This window comes from Bubalus kerabau, chromosome 18, assembly GCF_029407905.1.
Source record: "Bubalus kerabau isolate K-KA32 ecotype Philippines breed swamp buffalo chromosome 18, PCC_UOA_SB_1v2, whole genome shotgun sequence".
NCBI classification, from domain to species: Eukaryota; Metazoa; Chordata; class Mammalia; order Artiodactyla; family Bovidae; genus Bubalus; species Bubalus kerabau.
Window position 1 is genome coordinate 60321693 of NC_073641.1, and position 22140 is coordinate 60343832.

General features: G+C 43.4%; 1 protein-coding gene across 2 annotated transcripts in view; it reads left to right on the forward strand.

The window, feature by feature from the left end:
- Positions 1-22140, forward strand: part of ANKH (ANKH inorganic pyrophosphate transport regulator) — a 170287-nt gene that overhangs the window by 82804 nt on the left and 65343 nt on the right. For both annotated transcript variants that reach the window (XM_055555187.1, XM_055555188.1), the window contains one exon: positions 13325-13541. In XM_055555187.1, the coding sequence (XP_055411162.1) occupies positions 13325-13541 (217 nt within the window). The remainder of the gene's footprint in view (positions 1-13324; positions 13542-22140) is intronic.

The following is a 22140-nucleotide window of genomic DNA, read 5'->3' on the forward strand; positions in this document are numbered from 1 at the left end:
AGCTCTGCTACACACGTACTTCTGAATTTTCCATTTCCCAAAAATGCACATTTTCTGAGCACCTTAAGTTTGAGAAAAAAATTTTAATGATATTTCTTTTGCCACAGTAATACTGAGTTTGCTCCATGTCCATGTCATAGAAAGTGTAATGGGATGGTTGAAGCTATAGACAGAGGAATAGTCTTTTATCAAAGAGATTAAATCACAATCTACAGACAGAACATTACCCATCCCTTGTGCCACTGGTTTTTCTAATCCAGGGTGAGGCAAGTCAAGAAAGTATTCATCTTACTAGAAGTAAAGTAAAGGGACTTGCAGCATTTTATGTAATAATCTGTTATTTTAGGGAACAAAACCAGTTTCCAACCCAACACCTTTTTCTGACAGGTATATATATATTTTTTGAAGTACAGTGCTTTACAATGTCAGAGAAGGCGATGGCACCCCACTCCAGTACTCTTGCCTGGAAAATCTCATGGACAGAGGAGCCTGGTGGGCTGCAGCCCATGGGGTCACTATGAGTCATGATTTCACATAAGTCGCTCACGACTGAGCGACTTCACTTTCACTTTTCACTTTCATGCATTGGAGAAGGAAATGGCAACCCACTCCCGTGTTCTTGCCTGGAGAATCCCAGGGACGGGGGAGCCTGGTAGGCTGCCGTCTCTGGGGTCGCACAGAGTCGGACACAACTGAAGCGACTTAGCAGCAGCAGCAGCAGCAGCAGCTTTACAATGTTGTGTTAATTTCTGCTGTACAGCCAAGTGATTCAGTTTTACCTATATACACCTTCTTTTTTATATTATTTCCTCTATGATTTATCACAGGATATTGAATATAGTTCCCTGTACTATACAGTAGGACCTTGTTGTTTATCCATTCTATATGTCAGAGTTTGCATCTGCTAACCCTAAACTCGGGCTTCCCAGGCGGCTCGGATGGTAAAGCGTCTGCTTGCAATGTGGGAGACCAGGGTTCAGTCCATGGGTTGGGAAGATCCCCTGAAGAAGGAAATGGCAACCCACTCCAGTACTCTTACCTGGAAAATTCCATGGACGGGGGAGCCTGGTAGGCTGCAGTCCATGCGGTCACAAGTGTAGGTCACAACCCGAAACTTACAGTCCACCCTTCCTGCCCCTCCTCCCCCTACCTTGGCAACCACAAATCTGTTCTCTATATCTGCGAGTCTGTTTCTCTTTTGTAGATAAATTCATTTGTGTCAACTCAGCACCTTGTTGTGGAAAAATTTGAAGAGCCATTTCCATATGAGCAACATGATCATTTTCTTAGCATGTGACCATAAATGTCAATTACAAGATTGGCATCCAGCTGTCCTTGGCACTGCTGAACTGGGTGGCCCTCTCTCCCCAAGCCTGCTTACCCTTACAAGTACCCATCTTTCTGAATTTTGAGATTATCACCCTGCTTACCTGTCAGGGCACACTTAGCTCTTCACAGGGTTCTCGCGGCTTCTCTGGAAGGTTCTCCTTCAAATCTAAACTTCTGATTTTCTTTTCATGGCAGCTGACTTCTGTTATAGGACTTGACTTCACAGGGGGACAGCTTGACATCCAAAGGACATGGCAGGGAAAGGAGCCAGAAAAAATCTTTGGTTAAGCTTTACACTTGAGTCTAATCATGTGGCCCAGTGTTAAATCCTATTTATGTCCATGTGTCTACCATTAAGGAGTCACCTTATCCAGGACTTACTGGGTGCCCCTGTGACAGGGTAGAAATAGCAGGGGCAATGCTTGTCTATCTCATGAGAAAATATTAGAGCTACAGGAAGGTGTATGGTGCCACTGCCATATCTTTGCATATTTCAAATACATCAGTTCTACCAAAAATAGGTTTATTTACCCAGAAAAACCAAACCTGCTGTCAGAGGATTTTATGAAGGACAAGATACATCAGCTGGATGTTAGTTAACACATTTTTTTGGTTCACAGACTGAATCTTGGCTATGTGGCATGCATTGTGCTGGGTAGACACAGGAAGGCTGGTAAGCAGTAGTAGTCCGGTGAGACAAGCAGTTGAGTAACCAGGCAACCACAGTGCAGCACAGTGACCACGGGACTGGGACCTGGGTTAGGGTACCAGGGAGCACAGGGCGGGGGCACCTTCCAAAATGTAACTCCTGAACTGATTATGAGTTTACTAGGCAAGTGAGGTCTGGCAAAGGTAAAGGTGATCCTGTGTAGAGAAAAGAACTTGAGCAAAGACCTTTAGCTGAAAGAGAACATGGCATATTCAGAAAACCACTAATAGTTCAGGTGTACTTCCCCAGTGGCTCAGCAGTAAAGAATCCACCTGCAATGCAGAAGAACCAACTTCGATCCCTGAGTCAGGAAGATTCCCCTGGAGGAGGAAATGGCAACTCAGTCCAGTCTTCTTGTCTGGAGAATCCCATGGACAGAGGAGACTGGCGAACTACTCTCCGGAGGGTCTCAAAAAGTCGGACATGACTGAAGCAACTGAGCACGCACTCATAAAACACAGTGCCAGGCAAGCGTAGAGAGCTGAGATCAGACAGACAACAAGCAAGGTCAGGTCACGAGTGGCGTTTATTTATAGATTATTTATATATTATATATATATAATTTACATTTATATTATTATAGATTATTATTTATAGATTTTATAGATGTCATCTATGCATGAGCTGGACACTGCCCCAGACCCTGAGGGCAACCATTATGGAGCCTAGGGTCTGTGAACAAGATGCAGCCTTGAAGCATCTCGATGCCCTTGTAGGAATTTGGATTGTGTAATCTGACCATCATGTAGAGGGAAGAAGAGCTTGGAAAGGAGAAGACCACCAGTGACTTGACACAAGGAATGGTGGTGGGGCTGGAGAGAACTAGACAGGTTCAAGAGTGACTAAGGGAGGAGTATGGATAGAACCAGGCAATCAGTGGGTGTGAGGGCTGAAAGGCATCCAGGGGGATCCTCAAGGCTTCTGGGCTTAAACCTTGGATGCATTCATTCGAAGGGAACCCAAGAGGAAGGCCAAGACTGTGGGAACCCAGGTAGCCTAGTAGATGGTGACATTTTCAAAACGTGCAGTGTGAGGAACCAAGGGGCGTTCAGATGAAGATGAGTGGATCTGAAACTTAAGAGACGCCTGGGAAATCTGGAGAGATGGCCCGGAGACTCTTGAGTGGACAGGGAGTGATTGAAGTTGTGGCAATGGCCCGGAGACTCTTGAGTGGACAGGGAGTGATTGAAGTTGTGGCGAAGAGTAGGGGTGAGGGGCGGAGATTGCTGAGTCCGAGTGGAGAGCACCCGGAGGCGAGCGGAACCCTGGGAACACCAGTATTTAAGAGACAAAGAAGAGGCGTCCATCCAGGAGAAAGAACTGGAGCAGAAGAGCTAGGAGGAGAACCTAGAATCTTTTGTCATCGAAGACGGGGAGGAAAAAGTGTTTGAGTGGCCCAGAGGGCAGATCGGCTGAGAGGTCAGAAAGACGAGAACCAGAACCGGAAGTGCGCGTTTAGTTCAGCGGGAAGAGCCTCTGTGGGGGAGGGGGAGCCGGAACCGGAACCCAGCGGCTGCATTCAACGCAGCGTTCCGTGCTGACTCCTGTGGCGTGCCCAAAGCCTGTTAGAGCTGTAGTTCTGGGTTCCGGCACCTCTGAGGCAGCTATTCTAACAGGCTGAGGAATACACGGTTTGTAAAACAAAAGTGGAAATAAGAAGCACAGGTAGCACGGCATAGAAGTCATCTGTGAAAGGAAGGTGAGAAAGAAGGCGGTACTGAGAGAGAGGAGTCAAGAGAAGCTTTATTTTTCAGAGGGAAGACACTTAAGCATGTTTGAGGATAGGAGAGGGCCAGTGGAAAGGTAAAAAGTGTTAGTCACTCAGTCATGTCTGACGGTTTGCGACCTGGTGGACTGTAGCCGGCCAGGCTCCTCTGTCCATGCGATTCTCCAGGCAAGAATACTGGAGTGGGTAGTCATTCCCTTCTCCAAGGAAAGAGCCAGACAAGTAGCAAAGATCAGACAAGCGGGGGAGGAAGACAGTGGCTTCTGCCCAGGTCCAAAAGACAGAAATGCAGAGACCTACATTTACGGAGAGGCGGATGGACCTGGATTCTGTCATACAGAGTCAAGTCAGGAAGAGATACACGTATCATACATTAATGGATATATGTGGAATCTAGAGAAATTTGTGTAGATCTTATTTACGAGGCAGAAATAGAGATACAGGTGTAGAGAACGGTGATATGGACACCTAGGGGGAATGGGGAGGGTGGGATGAATTGGGAGATTGGGATTACCATATATATACACTACAATGTATAAAATAGTTAACTAATGAGAGGCTGTTCTACAGACAGGGAACTCTACGGGATGCTCTGTTGGTGGCCTAAATGGGAAGGAAATACAAAAAAGAAAGATATATCTGATTCACTTTGCTATACAGCAGAAAATAGCATAACATTGTAAAGCCACTATACTCTAATAAAGATTTTTTTTTTTTTTTTTAATAAAGGCAGTGTGAAAAAAAGAGAAATGTGAAAACCCAGGAAGCTTGCCCTGGTCAGACAGGCCTTTCCATTGTAACACCAAGAGGAGGTGGAGAAGGGTTTGGGAAATGTGCTTTGTTGAGCATTGTTTTACAGAGAGAAGCAACCAGAGAAATTTAGTTCCGACTTGATGGATTCCCTACTGCAGATGAAATAGAAATGAGGTTATCTGCCACTGAAGAGGGAACAAGGCAGCTGAGAAATTCAGAGAGCAGGGATGGGAAGGATGGAAGGATAACTGAGCAGTGAACAGCCCGGTTGAGGATAGAGACCAGTGAGTCCTGGCAGCAGCCTGTTTGTCACATGTTTTATTCCAGCCACTCTCAGAGCCCTTCTAGATGAGGGTGGAGTGGGTAAATAATTAGATGACTCCAAGGTCAGAGATTTGCAGACAGTGAATTGTAGGTATTGACAATGGTGTAGTTAAAGTGATAACCATGACATGGAGGGTAAAATAAGGCAGGACAGAAAGGAGGAGCAGAGGGAGGAGATGGGCAAGATGAGAGGGCGACAAGTTTAGCAGAGTTCAGAGTAGACAGAAGGGGAACGACAGGAAGAGCCTCAGATTCCCGGACAGGAGATCAGCCGTGGTGGCCTCCAGGCCTACTCTTAGGGACAGGGTGTCACCTCTTGGACCTGTTCCCGGGGTGGGGGTAGGGGGAACAGAGCTCTACCCAGCACCCAGCTAGCGAGGAATGCCTGCTGTTCACATTGGTGTGAAATGATGGGCAGGATTGGGGTGAGGCAGTGACTCAGTTTGAAGACACTCAGTCTGCAGTGTCAAGATGTTTCTGGTCTCTAGAGCCGAAGTTTAAAATGTCAGGATCTCATCTAGAGTTTAACAATCTAAGACAGTTCATACCAGAGAGATCACATGGGATTTGTTAGCCATTTCCCTAGAGGTTGTGGGTTTTCTTAGGGTTTTCTGTTTTGTTTTATTTTGTTTTTTTCTTTTTCTTTTTTCCCCCCACTTTTTAATATCCTGTCATTTTGCTGACTTTTGGGAGGAAAAAATTTAAACCCTAGAACACCATGAACCTGGCAGATACTGGGAGATAAGAAGGCAGGTAGGACCTGAAGAAAGCCTTCTGGAGCCAGATAAGTTTTGAAGTCAGACATTGCACACTGCCAAGGATCTGCAGCACAGAGAATGCTGATCTGAAGTGTGATGAGGGCCGTGTGCCAGCTGTCTGGGCCCAGAACCAAGCTGGGTTGAAGGGCAGCTTATATTTATAGTGGTTGGAGTCCTGGTAGATGTGGCCCTAAAGTGTCTTTACTCTGGAAAACTTGTGAGTCCTTAGACACTTGATTTAACAGCAGGTGAACCACTGTACTTACAACTCTCTAGGGACAGAATTGTGACTCCAAGTCTAATTCTTTCCAAAGACATCTCAGACACCTCCTTAGCTGAATTTCAAGATCGCAGCACTTGCTCTTTCCCAGCCTCAGCCGCCATTCTTCCCAGTCTTGGCTAGAGATGCAGCCGTGTTCACAGGTGACCAGCCAGGATGCTGCTAGCTGACTGATGGATGCTGACCCAAGGTAACAGGGAAGGTTTGTTTACATGTATTTCTAGAAAGATACGAGGTTGAATCTTAGACTCCTTTCCATCTGTACCCTGGCCAGATGATCTCATTTAGGTTCTTGCCTTTAAATACTATCTATATGCTGACGGTCTCCAGATGTCCACAGCCCAGACATCCCCCTGCACTCCAGGCTCACATAGCCAACTGTCTTACCTGATTTCTGTGTTTGGAATCCTACCGGTGTCTCACACCCAGTAGGGGACTCCCCAATGGAAACCTTGTGTTTTCCTCCCCAACCTTCTCTCCTGAAGTGCCCTCACTCAGTAAGTAGTAACACCATTTGAGCAGTGACTCAAGCCAAAAAAACTAAACAGTTCTCCCTTTTCCTCACACCCACCATGTAGTCCATCATTAGTTTCATTTATTTTACCTCCCAAAAGCTTTCAAGTCAGGGCAGTAGGGGGATGAATTGGGAGATTGGGATTGACATATATACACTATCGATACATATACTCACTATTGATAACTAATGAGAACCTACTATCATAGTACAGGGAACTCTACTCAATGCTCTGTGTGGCCTAAATGGGAAGGAAATCCAAAAAAAGGGGATATGTGTACGTATAACTGATTTTGCTTTGCTGTACAACAGAAACTAACACAACATTGTAAGGCAACTATACTCTAATAAAAATTAAATTAAGAAAAAATACACAAAAAAGCTCTCTAGTCCATCAGCTTCTCTCCGTCTCCCCATACACCGTCTTCCAAGCCATCACCTTCTCTTCTCTGGATCACCATGTGATCCAGAGTTCACCAGCGTTCACCAGTGAACTCCTCACTTCCTGCTCTGTCTGACCCTCTCCAGGCCATGTCCGTGCCTGCAGCCAGGAGGATGGTCATTCCCACCTGGGCTTGGACCCTTTGACGACTTCCCGCTGCTCTTAGATCAAAGCCCCATGTTCTTTACTGTGACCTGCGATGACTTTAGCGCTACCTACTCTTCCGAATTCACCTTATATCCCCTCTACTCTCATTGGCTGCCCTCCTGCAGGTCTAGGTCTTCCTCCAGCTCTTCCTACAGCGGGTTCATTCTTGTTCTTCAACTCTCAGCTCAAATGTCACCTCTTTGAAGGAGTTTCCTTGTCTGGTTCATCTGAATAGGCTCCTCCCAGGAATCTCCAGCTCAGTAATTTCATTTCTTCAGCGTCTGTCGTGGGAAATGTTTATACTATTTGTGTATATTTCACTTCATGCCTTCAAACCCTCATCGCTCACCTATCATGTGATCCCTTGTTACGTTTAGGACTGGGGATGTGGTATGAACCTAAGTTCTCTGTGCCCTGGAGCTTACATCCAATGGAGAAGGTAGACAGGAAGACAGATGAGAAGTAAATAGACGATATAACGTCTGGCCACCTGATAAGAAGAGCTGACTCACTGGAAAAGACCCTGATGCTGGGAAAGATTGAGGGCAGGAGGAGAAGGGGACGACAGAGGATGAGATGGTTGGATGGCATCACTGACTCGATGGACATGGGCTTGGGTGGACTCTGGGAGTTGGTGATGGACAGGGAGGCCTGGCGTGCTGCGGTTCATGGGGTTGCAAAGAGTCGGACATGACTGAGTGACTGAACTGAACTGAATGAACATGCTATGAAGAAAAACAGGGTAAGCAAATTGAAACGACAGATAAAGCAAACCATAGGTGACAGAAGGGTGCCTGAGAACTAATGGCCGATAAGAAAACATCACAAATAAATAAGCAATAGGTGCTTTATTCAAACTAATTTTGAAGAAGTAAATTATTATGAGAAAATTAATTTCAAGCCATACCTCACAGTGTAAGTTCCAGGAGGAGTAGAAAGTTAAATGTGCAAAAGAAACTATAAGCTAAACAAAATTGCCTTAGCTAAGGATGAGTAAGAATGACGAAGTCCAGAAGTATGGAGAGAAACTCCATGAAATGAAGGATTGACTGCATAATAACTTCATATTTCTGGTATCAGAAGAAAATCATAAAATTAGGAAGGGAACAAACTGAGGGAAGTACTACAAATGCCAATAATAAAAGGCTCATAATATTAGCATAGCAAATCTCCTCAATTCTAAAGCTGTTTTTTCCTTGCGTTTTAATGCTTCTTAAAGTCAGAATTTGTTTTCTCATCACAGCATACATTTAGTATGGCCAATAAAAATGTTAAAATATTAGCTCTTACAGGCAATAACATCTTCATCTTACAATCAAAATGTGATTTTTTTCCTAAGTGTACACAAATTAGTATCAACATTGAAATTCCTAGTAGAAAACACCTAATTCATTCATTCATCAAACAAATTCTTGAGTATTTATAATGTAGCGAGGGGGCCTTCCCAGGTGGCACAGTGGTAAAGAATCTGCCTGCCAAAGCAGGAGACTCAAGAGACGCAGGTTTGATCCCTGGGTGGGGAAGATCCCCCAGAGTAGGAAATGGCAACCCGATCCAGTATTCTGGCCTGGAAAATCCCACGGGTGGAGGAGCCTGGCGGGCTGGAGTCCATAGGGTCACAAAGAGTCAGACACGATTGAGAGGCTGAGCATACACCCGCACACAGTGTAGCAAGGTGGTAAGTGTATGGTGGTACACAATATGGACATAAATCCTTGTTTTCAAGTGCCTTTTCTAGGCCAGTTGTGCGTGGTGCCCTGTATGCTACTTATAGACGATCTAAGATCTATTATTTCAGCGAGAATAAGAACTGTGATAGAAGCAGATCCAATCAAGTCAGCATGGCTCTAAACCCTGTGCTTTTTCCTCAAATTACCATAATTGTTGAGTTCAGCGGAGTGTTCACATCCAGTCTTGCTGACAGAGCTGTCATTCCTTATGTAATTTGATTTTCTTTCCTGCCTCAGCACTGGGTTTAGGACCCTGTCAAGGAGCAGTTGGTGGAAATAGCATTACCGTGGATGCCCCAGCCAGACCGATTCCTTTTTAGCAAAGAATAAAGCTTTGCCAGCAAGACACCTAAAAAGACACTAATCCTACGTTATTTTAAAACTTGTGCTAATATGTAATATATCATTATATATTAATTATATCATTAATTATATATTTAAGTGCATGCTAAATCACTTCAGTTGTGTTGGATTCTTTTTGACCCCATGGACTGTAACCTGCCAGGCTCCTCTGTCCTGGGATTCTCCAGGCGAAAATTCTGGAGTGGGTTGCCATTTCCTACTCCAGGGGATCTTCCCAACCCAGGGATCAAACCTACATCTCTTAAATCTCCTGCATTGGCAGATGGGTTCCTTACCACTAGTGCCACCTGGGAAGCCCTAAATTATATTTAATTTAAACTATATATTTAAACTTGAACACAATTTTAGCAATGAAAAGCAAGCAGTTTACAGTCAGAGTTGGAGAAGGATGAGAAGGAAAAAGAACAAACCATACACTGTTCTCTATGACTGAGAGAAATGTAATTAGAAGCTGTATTGAGCGGGGGGTCCCTGGAAACACAGCCTGCCTTGGGAAATTTTCATGTGACTGATTTATTGAGTGTGTGCTCTCGGGAGAAGGGGAGCGGGAAGCAGTGGGTGGTGGGGAAAATTTAAAAAGGATGTGGTCTCCGCTGGAGACCGCCTCTCACCTGATCCCACAGGGAGCTCTGGAGCATGAATTGTACCAGCGTTGATCCCACAGGGAGGCAGGGGAGGTGATCTTGTATATCCCTGTGTCAGCCCTTCATTGTCTGGGTGCTGCCTGGGCGGGGGGGGGGGGGGGGGGGGGGGAGGTGATCAGAAGTGCCCTAACCAACCCAAAGTGGCTGGGAGCAGTGTTTCCTGAGAAGGAGGCAGCTGTGAGCCTTGAGTGGCCAAGTCCTAGGACCTGGGGATGGATGTGCTGACCAGTAAGGGGCATCTGGGTGGGAAATCAACCACATCTACTGTAGAGGTCTGAAAGGAAATTAGTCTGGGAAGATTATCGAGTGATAGATCTTGACACATAGCAGGAGTCCTCTGACACCATACACCTTTTGAACACAGGATTTATTGTCAAAGAGCTTGTTGGTTTTTAGTTTGCTTCAGGCTGATAAGATGTTAGATCAGCTTTGGTAGAAGGAAATTTGTTCCTAAGGAGGGCATCATGTCAGGTATGAAGGTTCTGATGGAAAATTTTAAGTTATTACTGGAAAAAAAGGAAAAGAGAATGAGAGGTATAATTGGAAGCAGTTATCAAAAACTACCTTATATAATCGTACAAATGTTATTGGCTCAGCGGGTAAGGAATCTGTCTGCAATGCAGGAGACACAAGAGATGCGGGTTTGATTCCTAGCTTGGGAAGATCCTCTGGAGGAGGAATGTCAACCCACTCCAGGATTCTTGCCTGGGAAATCCGTAGCCTGGTGGGCTGTGGTCCATGGGGTCACAAAGAGTCAGACATGACTGAGTACATAGCATATGGCACCTTATATAACACCACCTGTCAGAAGAATGACACTGAATTTCTACAAGTATCATATACTTTTATTATAGATTTTTCTAAAATAACCTTACACATTGGTATTTTCTACAATAAATACATTTTTGGCTAACTGTGCTTTGCATAGATTGTTCAACTATATCATGGTAGGTAAACAACAGGGACACTTGTCAGCATCCCTGGAATGTACAGCACCAAGAGTGAGCCCCAGGATCAGCAGTAGACTGAGTGATAATGACATGTCAGTGTAGGTTTCTATGGGGATGCTGTGTGTGCTTGGGGAAGAGGGAATGGAGCCACTCTCCGTACTTTCTGCTCCACTTTACTGTGAGCCTAAAACTAATCTGAGAACTTAAGTCTATTTTAAAAGTGTATATACAATGGAATATTAATTATAAAGCAGAATGAAATAATGCCCTTTGCAGCTGCATGGATAGATCTAGAGATTATCATAGTAAATAAAGTCAGAGAGAAAAAGACAAAAACATATGATATCACTTCTATGTGGAATCTAAAAAAATTATCAAATGAACTTATTTATGAAACAGAAACAAACTCACAGACAGAAAACAAACATGGTTCCCAAAAAGGAAAGAGGGTGGGAGAGGGATAAATTAGGACTTCGGGATTAACAGATACACACTACTATATATAAAATAGATAACCAGCAAGGATTAACTGTACAGCACAGGGAACTATATTCAGTATCTTGTAATGAACAATAATTGAAAAGAATCTGGAAAAGAATATGTTTAACTGAATCACTTAATTACACACCAGAATCTAACCCAGCATTATAAATTACCTAAACTTCAATAAAAACTAAATTTAAAAAATGCGAAGTGTATGCAGAAAGCTGATCTCCTGCCCATGCAGTTACCTGTTCCTAAAGACAGAGGTGATATTCTGGTGACATTTTTATTTACTTATTTATTTTTGTAGTCAGAAAAATTTATTTATGTATTTATTTTATTTATTTATTTTAATTGGAGGCTAATTACTTTACAATATTATAGTGGTTTTTGCAATACATTGACATGAATCAGCCACGGGTGTACATGTGTCCCCCATCCTGAAGCCCCCCACCTCCCTCCCCATCCCTATCCCTCAAGGTCATCCCAGTGCACCAGCCCTGAGCACCCTGTCTCACGCATTGAACCTGGACTGGTGATCTGTTTCACATATGATAATATACATTTTTCAATGCTATTCTCTCAAATCATCCCACCCTTGCCTTCTCCCACAGAGTCCAAAAAACTGTTCTTACATCTGTGTCTCTTTTGCTGTTTCTCATGTGGAGTCATCATTACCATCTTTATAAATTCCATATATATGCCTTAGTATACTATATGGGTGTTTTTCTTTCTGACTTACTTCATTGTGTATAATAGGCTCCAGTTTCATCCACCTCATTAGAACTGATTTAAATGCATTCTTTTTAATGGCTGAGTAATACTCCATTGTGTATATGTACCACAGCTTTCTTATCCATTCATCTGCTGATGGACATCTAGGTTGCTTCCATGTCCTGGCTATTGTAAACCGTCCTGCGATGAACATTGGGGTACACGTGTCTCTTTCAATTCTGGTTTCCTCAGTGTGTATGCCCAGCAGTGGGATTGCTGGGTCATAAGGCAGTTCTATTTCCAGTTTTTTAAGGAATCTCCACACTGTTCTCCATAGTGGCTGTACTAGTTTGCATTCCTACCAACAGTGTAAGAGGGTTCCTTTTTCTCCACACCCTCTCCAGCATTTATTGTTTGTAGACTTTTTGATAGCAGCCATCTGGTGACATTTTTAAAACAAAGTTCTTCTACTTAGACATCCATTCCCACAAGCTCCAATCTAATTTATTCATCTGTGTGCTCAGTCTCGCAGTCTTCTCCCACTCTTTGCAACCCTATGGACTATAGCCTATCTAGCTCCTCTGTCCATGGAATTCTCCAGGCAAGAATACTGAGGTGGGTAGCCATTCTCTCCCCCAGAGGATCTTCCAGGTTCAGGGATCAAACCCTAGGCTCTGTGTCTCCTGCATTGGCAAGTGGATTCTTTATCACTAGTGCCACTGGGAGGCCCCAATTTATTCATCTAGTAGGTGGGAAAGTTAGAAGCTCAGAGGGGTGGTCCCTCATAGGGGATGGTTAAAACAGAATATTCTATTGCCACATCTCCAGCAAGAATTATTCAAAAACAGTGTATTTAAAGATTTTCTTTTCTTATTTGTCTGCACAAAGATCAGGAATATATTTCAAATTAAAGTACAATAAGAATCAGGTGAATAGCATCCACAGATGTTATAAAAATTCCATCAATACCCATTTTCATGACATACAGCTTACATTATGCTATCAAGGATACATACATAAGTACAATATTTCACACATATACACACACAGGGAAAAAAAGGACCCATCACCCACTCCATATAAAGTGGTTGACCCATTTCCAAAATGCCTGTTGCTATTGTGTAGATTCAGCCTGCAAATAAAATTTAACATGTTAACCTTTTAACCAGAACATCTTAGAATTATTTTCTGATATTAACATAGAACACTTGTTGGGTTTTTTCTATTCCTTTCATAGGAATTTCATAGGCGATAGTGGACAGCTATCTCCCCCACAAGAAGATATTTCAAACTGAAGCTAATATGGATGAAAATGAAAATAAATAACCTTTATCAAATTACAGTGAGACTTACCCTATAAGCTGCTTAGCATTCCTATGGAAACACAACCTGCTGCATTTTATTGTGGGAGAGGAGACAACGTTTCTAATGCTGTTTGTGGGTCTCTTCCCTCCACAGGCCTTGAACCGGGGGATCGCTGCTGTCAAGGAAGATGCAGTGGAGATGCTGGCCAGCTATGGGCTGGCCTACTCCTTAATGAAGTTCTTCACAGGGCCCATGAGTGACTTCAAGAATGTGGGCCTGGTGTTTGTGAACAGCAAGCGGGACAGGACCAAAGCTGTCCTGTGCATGGTGGTGGCCGGGGCCATTGCTGCCGTCTTCCACACCCTCATAGGTAAGACTGTGGGTCATCCCTTAAGAATCCAGCTTTGCCAATTCCCTGTTCCTCTTAATCTATTTACATGTATTTATTGTAGTAAGTGATTTCTTCCATAATTACTAAGTATCATGAGAATTTTAAGGGTTGGGGGGAATGGAGTTGATACTTCTAGGGCAAAAAAGAGACATCCTTTCTCTAGGAAACTGTATGTCTCTGGTTCCCAAACCCTGTGTCAGAGAAGGAGGAGTTCCATTAATATGTGATCAGATTTAGGGCTTCCCTGGTGGCTCAGACGATAAAGCATCTGCCTACAATGCCAGAGACCCAGGTTCAATCCCTGGGTCGGGAAAATCTCCTGGAGAAGGAAATGGCAACCCACTCCAGTATTCTTGCCTGGAAAATCCCATGGACAGAGGAACCTGGTAGACTACAGTCCAAGGGGTCACAGAGTTGGACACAACTGAGCGACCTCACTCACTTTTGTTAAGGCTTCCCTGGTGGCTCAGATTATAAAGAATCCATCTCAATGTAGAAGACCAGAATTCGATCCCTGGTTAGAGAAGATCTTCTGGAGAAGGGAATGGCTACCCACTCCATATTCTTGCCTGGAGAATCCCATGGACAGAAGAGCCTGGCGGGCTACTGTCCTTGAGGTCAAAAAGAGTCAGACATGACTGAGCAACTAAGCACAACACACACACACACACACACACACACACAAAGATAAAAAAAAGTTAGGTGCTTTTGTTAGACAGACGTTACTTAACCTTTTTTTCCAAATTAAAGTGTAGTTGATTTACAATATTGTGTTAACTTCAGGTGTACAGCACACTGATTCAGCTATATATATAACTTTTTCAGATTCTTTTCTATTATAGTTATTACAAGATATTGACTAGAGTTCCCTGTGCTATATAGTAGGACCTTGGTGCTTATCTACTTTATCAGACTCACTTAATCTTAAGAATAAAAACAGAATGAGCATTATTTAGGATTAATTCTCATCAGCAGTGAAAACAAATGAGATTGTCTTCTGTATTAAAATTGTCTCATTTTAGGACCTCATGCTTCTATTTTAGATGAGACTCGACACTCTGGGCATAACATTCTTTGCATCGAACAAGAAAATTAAGTCACACAGAGTGATTGACCCGTGGTTGGAAAGCCCTTTCCTTTAGAGTCAGAGCTCTACTTCTGCTGCCTTCAGGGTAGTGATAAAAACCCTTAAGGGCACAATTTCAGAACCTATAGACTTCAAAACAGCTCAGCTTACCTGGCATAAAAGTTGAATGACCCACCTACTGAACCCAGTTACATGAAGCCCGTGAACAACCCTTCACAAACCCGTTGTGTGTCTTCAGCTTGGCCCTGGTTGCCTGAGAACCATGAATGTCCGTGCTGAGTGAAGAGCCAGGAGATTAACCCACACCATCTCCCATGTACTCAGGTGTCAACTCAAGTTTACTCATCTGAAAGTAAATAGAGCCAGCTCTTTGTGGGTTTCCTTTTTAATAGAGCATAGGATTTTGTGCTAAGAACAATGAGGACCAGAAGATGCTTCCCGTGGGCCAAATATCCAGACCAAGTGTTGCTGTTGATCGTTTTCATTTGGACTGAGAGCTTCAGGGTGTGGGGTGGAGAGGAGATGCCTTTCTTGCCCTCAACTTACACCCTGAATACTGAGCTCTCTACTGAGTTTTAAAGGAAACTTCAGCAACAAGAATTCATCTGGGCCATTTTCATAGATGGCACAGTGGCTCAGTCAGTAAAGAATCTGCCTGCAGTGCAGGAGACCTGGGTTTGATCCCTAGGTCAGGAGGATCCCATGGAGAGGGAAATGGCAACCCACCACAGTATTTTTGCCTGGGAAATCCCATGGGCAGAGGAGCCTGGTGGGCTACAGTCCACGGGGTTGCAAGAGTCGGACACGGTTTAACAACTAAGCTACCACCACCAACACCATGTGTATCTGAGAAAATGACATACATGAAATGAGCAGGTCTAAATAAGTTTTTGCCTAAAAAAGGAAGACAAATTAGTTCCTTTTTATAAAACTCCTTCCAAATAAACCCAACATTTCCTGTTTTATGAGGGAATGAGACTTTGGGACTCACAGCTAATTACTAGCTGTCTGTAATTAAGGAAAACTTGAGTTTTCTGTGTTATTGACACCGTTGGGAGGAACAATTTGGTCACTGAAATAAAAATTGAAGTCATTTTCTAATTTAAATCCAAGTTTTTCAACTTTAAGATGGAATCCTAAAATCTTAAATTTGAACCAAAATGGTTCTACCTCCAGATATTTAACAATTGTTTTTATCACTGTTGATATTTTTAGAATTACTATATAACATTTCCCCCCAAACAAATGCTTTCCACAGTCACTACAGAAGCACATATCAATTTCTTTCAAACATTTACAACTCAAAATTTAATGATTTTTCCACCTGTAGTATATTGGTCTCATTTCAATTTTCTGTCTAAGGGTTTAATTCTTCTCTTGCCTTGTCTGCTACATCAGGCATATTTGCTCATCTTCTTGTCTCCTCTTTCTGTTTTTTGTTTTTTTTTTTAAGTATCCTGTAAGTCTTTCTGGGGCTTCCCTGGTGGCTCAGGAGTAAAGAATTGCCTGCAATGCAGGAGACACAGGAGATGTGGGTTCAATCCCTGGATGGGGAAGATCCTCTGGAGGAGAGCGTGGCAACCCACTCCAGTATTCTTGGCAGGTAGATCCCGTGAACAGGGTAGCCTAGCAGGATGCTGTCCATGAGGTTGCAAAGAGTTGGACATAACTGAAGTGACTGAGCACTCAAGCTTTTCTGTCCTCAGATCTTGCCAATGGTTTCCCAGAAGCTTGACCACAAGCTCCAGATAGGATATTGATCTCTTTGCTACATTTTCCAACATAATTTTCTCATCATCAATAAACATCCACCCATTTAGTTTCTACGTTACAATGTGTCACCTACACTGGACACTAAAACCCGTTTCTCATGTCTTAGTCATGCTAAAAACAGCTACTTACATCTCTACTTGAACAGTTAGCTCTCAGATGTCTATGCTTGGGACAAGGAAACAGTGACAGATAAAACAGAAAGGCAAATATTCCAGATATGTTTGACTTGAGAAGCCATCATCTGTTCTCAGGCAGTCTTCTAATTGTATTTGCTTGGCCTGAGAGTGAAATGAGTATGTATTTAGCTCAGTCGGTAAAGAATCTGCCTGCAATGCAGGAGACCCAGGTTCGCTCCCTGGGTGGGGAGGATCCCCTGGAGATGGAAACGGCAACCCAGTCCAGTATTCTTGCCTGGAAAATCCCATGGACAGAGGAGCCTGGCGGGCTACAGTCCATGGGTCGCAAGAGTTGGACACGACTGAGCAACTAAACCACCACCACGACCACCATTCCTCACACGAGCAGCTCCTCAGTAAGGCTTAGAGTCCGTACAAGAAGCAAGGTGTTCCCAGTCCACCAGGTTAACTCAGAGTGAGAAACCAGAGTGATCTAGGCTAGAAGCCTAGTTTCTTTATATTCCTTTGTTCAGGCGAAACCAGTCTTATTGCCTTAAACGTTCCTTTTTAGGTGCTATTTCCCTATCTCCTTAATGGATTTCTTTCTTTTATCAAGACCTTCTAACTTTTCCATAGCATTTATGTAAGGACATTTGAGAGCAGAGGGGAGGAAGAGATTCTTTCTCTTAGGGGTGTGTTCTGAAAAGCTCAAGAGGTGAGTCATCTTCTGTTGTTATTCAGTCACTCAGTCATGTCCCACTCTGTGCGACCCCATGGACTGCAGCACACCAGGCTTCCCTGTCCTTCACTATCCCCCAGAGTTTGCTATAACTCATTTCTACTGAATTGGTGATGCCATCCAACCATCTCATCCTCTGTTGCCCCCATCTCCTCCTGCCCTCAATCTTTCCCAGCATCAAGATCTTTTCCAGTGTGTCAGCTCTTCACATCAGGTAGCCAAAGGCTTGGAGCTCTGGCTTCAGCATCAGTCCTTCAAATGAGTATTCAGGCTTGAATGGTTTGATCTCCTTGCAGTCTAAGGGACTCGGTCATTTTCTAACTGGCTCTGAAAACATGAGTTGTATTTCAGCACGTGCAGTGTTCAGTTGCTTCAGTCGTGTCCGACTCTTTGCGACCCTGTGGACGTAGCCCACCACATTCCTCTGTCCTTGGGATTCTCCAGGCAAGAATACTAGTGTGGGTTATTACCATGCCCTCCTCCAGGAATCAAACCTGCGTCTCTTACATCTCCTGCATTGGCACGCAGGTTCTTTACCACTAGTGACATGTGTGGATCACACATCCCTTTCTAATTTTTCCCTTATCTTTGATACAAGATGGACTTGTGAGTTTGACCCAAGGCTCTAAATGACTATTTTGCCTGGCCGCATTAAGATTACAAATGGTGACTTTTCTTATCTATTATGTTTCCTTAATTCCATCAAACCTCAGGCTGTGGCTTTAACACCACCACCCTGTTGGGCGTTTGTTTGTTTGTTTGTTTATTTTCAGTTTAATGGCCAACTCCTAGATTTCTTTTTGCTTTGTTTCCTAATTTACCTGTTTTTTCATTTTATTCTTTACCATCATAGTTACTTTTCCCAGCAAGATGTCATCTGTAGTTTTAATGAATATACTTCTGTATTCAAACACATTTATAGATAAAATTCGACCATTTTCCCTCATGATATTATTAGCATTCTTGTTAATTCTAAAGAGACATACCACTAGTATTAGTAGAGCTGACCTTCCTGCTTTTCACTTGAGGGGCTTTGACTAAAGGGGAGTGAGAGTAAGAATTGCCCTTTGTTTAACTCACTTTTTGGAGAAGGTGACGGCAATCCACTCCAGGACTCTTGCCTGGAAAATCCCATGGGCGGAGGGGCCTGGTGGGCTGAAGTCATGGGATCGCTAAGAGTCGGACACGACTGAGCAACTTCACTTTCACTTTTCACTTTCATGCATTGGAGAAGGAAATGGCAACTCACTCCAGTGTTCTTGCCTGGAGAATCCCAGGGACGGGGGAGCCTGGTGGGCTGCCATCTATGGGGTCGCACACAGTCGGACAGCACTGAAGCAACTTAGCATCAGCAGAAGCAGTAACTCACTTTTAATATAATCCAATCCCTGTCTGTCCTATCAGTGGTCCAACAAATTGCTTACTCAACAAATAGTATGTGCATGTCATTCAAGTACTACTAATGATAAGCTGGATACAGAAGTGAGACAAACACAAAACAGATGGTGGCCATTACACCCATCTCCTCAAAGAGATGTGGTTAATGGCAAAGTGTGCCTGTTCAGCGTGGATTTCTAGAAGCAAAAGCTATTTTCAGCCTGTGAAAATTTTTATGATACTGTAATATGTAGCATTTATTTTTCTCTTTCTGACTTAAACTTCACTCTGTATGACAGTCTCTGAATCTATCCACATTCTCAGCAAATAGCACAATTCCATTCCTTTTTATGGCTGAGTAATGGAAAAAGCAACAGAGTTCCAGAAAAACATCTATTTCTGCTTTATTGACTATGCCAAAGCCTTTGACTGTGTGGATCACAATAAACTGTGGAAAATTCTAAAAGAGATGGGAATACCAGGCCACCTGATCTGCCTCTTGAGAAATTTGTATGCAGGTCAGGAAGCAACAGTTAGAACTGGACATGGAACAACAGACTGGTTCCAAATAGGAAAAGGAGTAACTTCTATGCAGAGTATATCATGAGAAACACTGGACTGGAAGAAACACAAGCTGGAATCAAGATTGCCAGGAGAAATATCAATAACCTCAGATATGCAGATGACACCACCCTTATGGCAGAAAGTGAAGAGGAACTCAAAAGCCTCTTGATGAAAGTGAAAGTGGAGAGTGAAAAAGTTGGCTTAAAGCTCAACATTCAGAAAACGAAGATCATGGCATCTGGTCCCATCACTTCATGGGAAATAGGTGGGGAAACAGTGGAAACAGTGTGATACTTTATTTTTCTGGGCTCCAAAATCACTGCAGATGGTGACTGCAGCCATGAAATTAAAAGATGCTTACTCCTTGGAAGGAAAGTTATGACCAACCTAGATAGCATATTCAAAAGCAGAGACATTACTTTGCCAACAAAGGTTCGTCTAGTCAAGGCTATGGTTTTTCCTGTGGTCATGTATGGATGTGAGAGTTGGACTGTGAAGAAGGCTGAGTGCCGAAGAATTGATGCTTTTGAACTGTGGTGTTGGAGAAGACTCTTGAGAGTCCCTTGGACTGCAAGGAGATCCAACCAGCCCATTCTGAAGGAGATCAGCCCTGGGATTTCTTTGGAAGGAATGATGCTAAAGCTGAAACTCCAGTACTTTGGCCACCTCATGCGAAGGGTTGACTCATTGGAAAAGACTCTGATGCTGGGAGGGATTGGGGGCAAGAGGAGAAGGGGACGACAAAGGATGAGATGGCTGGATGGCATCACTGACTTGATGGACGTGAGTCTGAGTGAACTCCGGGAGTTGGTGATGGACAGGGAGGCCTGGCATGCTTCGATTCATGGGGTCGCAAAGAGTTGGACACGACTGAGCGACTGATCTGATCTGATCTGATCTGATACTATATGTATACATATATACTACTATATACATATACATATATACTACTATGTATAAAATAGATGACTAATGAGAACCTACTGTAAAATAAATATTTTTAAAAAGAAAAGCAAGATGGTAGAAGTAAACCAGAGTCAAAGTTGGAGGAGTCAAAAGTGGATTTGAGCGAGCACAGTGACAGTGGAGAAGGCAAGAGAAGGGGTTATTGGGTGGTGGGGGAAGATTTGGGAGGCACACAGCCACCATACATTTATAAATAGGGGATAATAAAGCAGGAAAAAGAGTTCAGTGTTGAATGTCACAAGTACCAGGTGGATGTCTGATGCTCGGGTTGGGGCAGGTAACCCAGCACAGGAGATGTGCAGCCTGAGACTACGGAAGAGCCCATTAGACAACACAGATGGCGAAGGGGGAGGAAGAATGAAAGGGAAGGAGAGCAGGGAAGGGCCAAGCAGAAAGAGGACCAGCAGAGAGGGCGTTAGGCACTTAACCCTGCAGCTGTTCCTGGGTCCCTTGGAGGGCCTTTGATACCAGTGGGCATTTTTTTGTTGTTGTTACATCTCAGTGACAACTATATAAAATAAAGCAGATTTATCCTAGTGTTCATATCAGTTCAACTCAGTCACTCAGTCGTGTCCGACTCTTTGCCACCCCATGGTCTGCACACCAGGCTTCCCTGTCCTTCACCATCTCCCGGAGCTTGCTCAAACTCATGTCCATTGAGTTGGTGATGCCATCCAATCATCTCATCCTCTGTTCTCCCCTTCTCCTCCTGCCTTCAGTCTTTCCCAGCATCAGGGTCTTTTCCAATGAGTCAGCTTTTCACATCAGGTGGCCAAAGTACTGGAGTTTCAGCTTCAACATCACTCCTTCCAATGAACACCCAGGACCAATCTCCTTCAGGATGGACTGGTTGGATCTCCTTGCTGACCAAGGGACTCTCAAGAATCTTCTCCAGCACCACAGTTCAAAAGCATCAATTCTTTGGGGCTCAGCTTTCTTTATAGTCCAACTCTCACATCCATACATGACCACAGGAAAAACCATAGCCTTGACTAGACGGACCTTTGTTGGCAAAGTAATGTCTCTGCTTTTTAATGTGCTGTCTAGGTTGGTCATATCTTTCTTCCAAGGAGCAAGCGTCTTTTAATTTCATAGCTACAGTCACTATCTGCAGTGATTTTGGAGCCCAGAAAAATAGTCTCTCACTGTTTCCATTGTTTCCCCATCTATTTTCTATGAAGTGATGGGACCAGATGCCATGATCTTCGTTTTCTGAATGTTGAGTTATATGCCAACTTTTTCACTCTCCTTTTTCACTTTCATCAAAAGGCTCTTTAGTTCCTCTTCGCTTTCTGCCATAAGGGTGGTGTCATCTGCAAATCCGAGGTTATTGATATTTCTCCCAGCAGTCTTGATTTCAGCTTGTGCTTCATCCAGCCCAGCATTTCACATGATGTACTCTGCATATAAGTTAAATAAGCAGGGTGACAATATACAGCCTTGATGTACTCCTTTCCCAATTTGGAACCAGTCTGTTGTTCCTCGTCAAGTTTTAACTGTTGCTTCTGGACCTGCATACAGATTTCTCAGGAGGCAGGTCAGGTGGTCTGGTATTCCTATCTCTTTAAGAATTTTCCACAGTTTGTTGTGATCCACACAGTCAAAGGCTTTGGCATAGTCAATAAAACAGAAGTTGATGTTTCTCTGAAACTCTCTTGCTTTCTCAATGATCCAACAGACGTTCATATAGGTATGTTTAATACAGCCTTAACAACAAGGCAGATCTGTATGTTCTGATTACTGCTTTTTAACTTTATGGTCACTAAAGAAATTTTTATTGCTTAGAAAAGCTGAATATATTTTGTCATTCTGCATAGTCTCCTTGGTTATGAACTAATGCCTTAGCTAAGTACTCTGAGATTTTTTCTTTCCAAAAATTGTGTATTTCCCATTGGAGAAATCATCATTCCCAGAATGATCTCTTAGAGTTTTTTTCCCCCAATTTGGATGAACTTT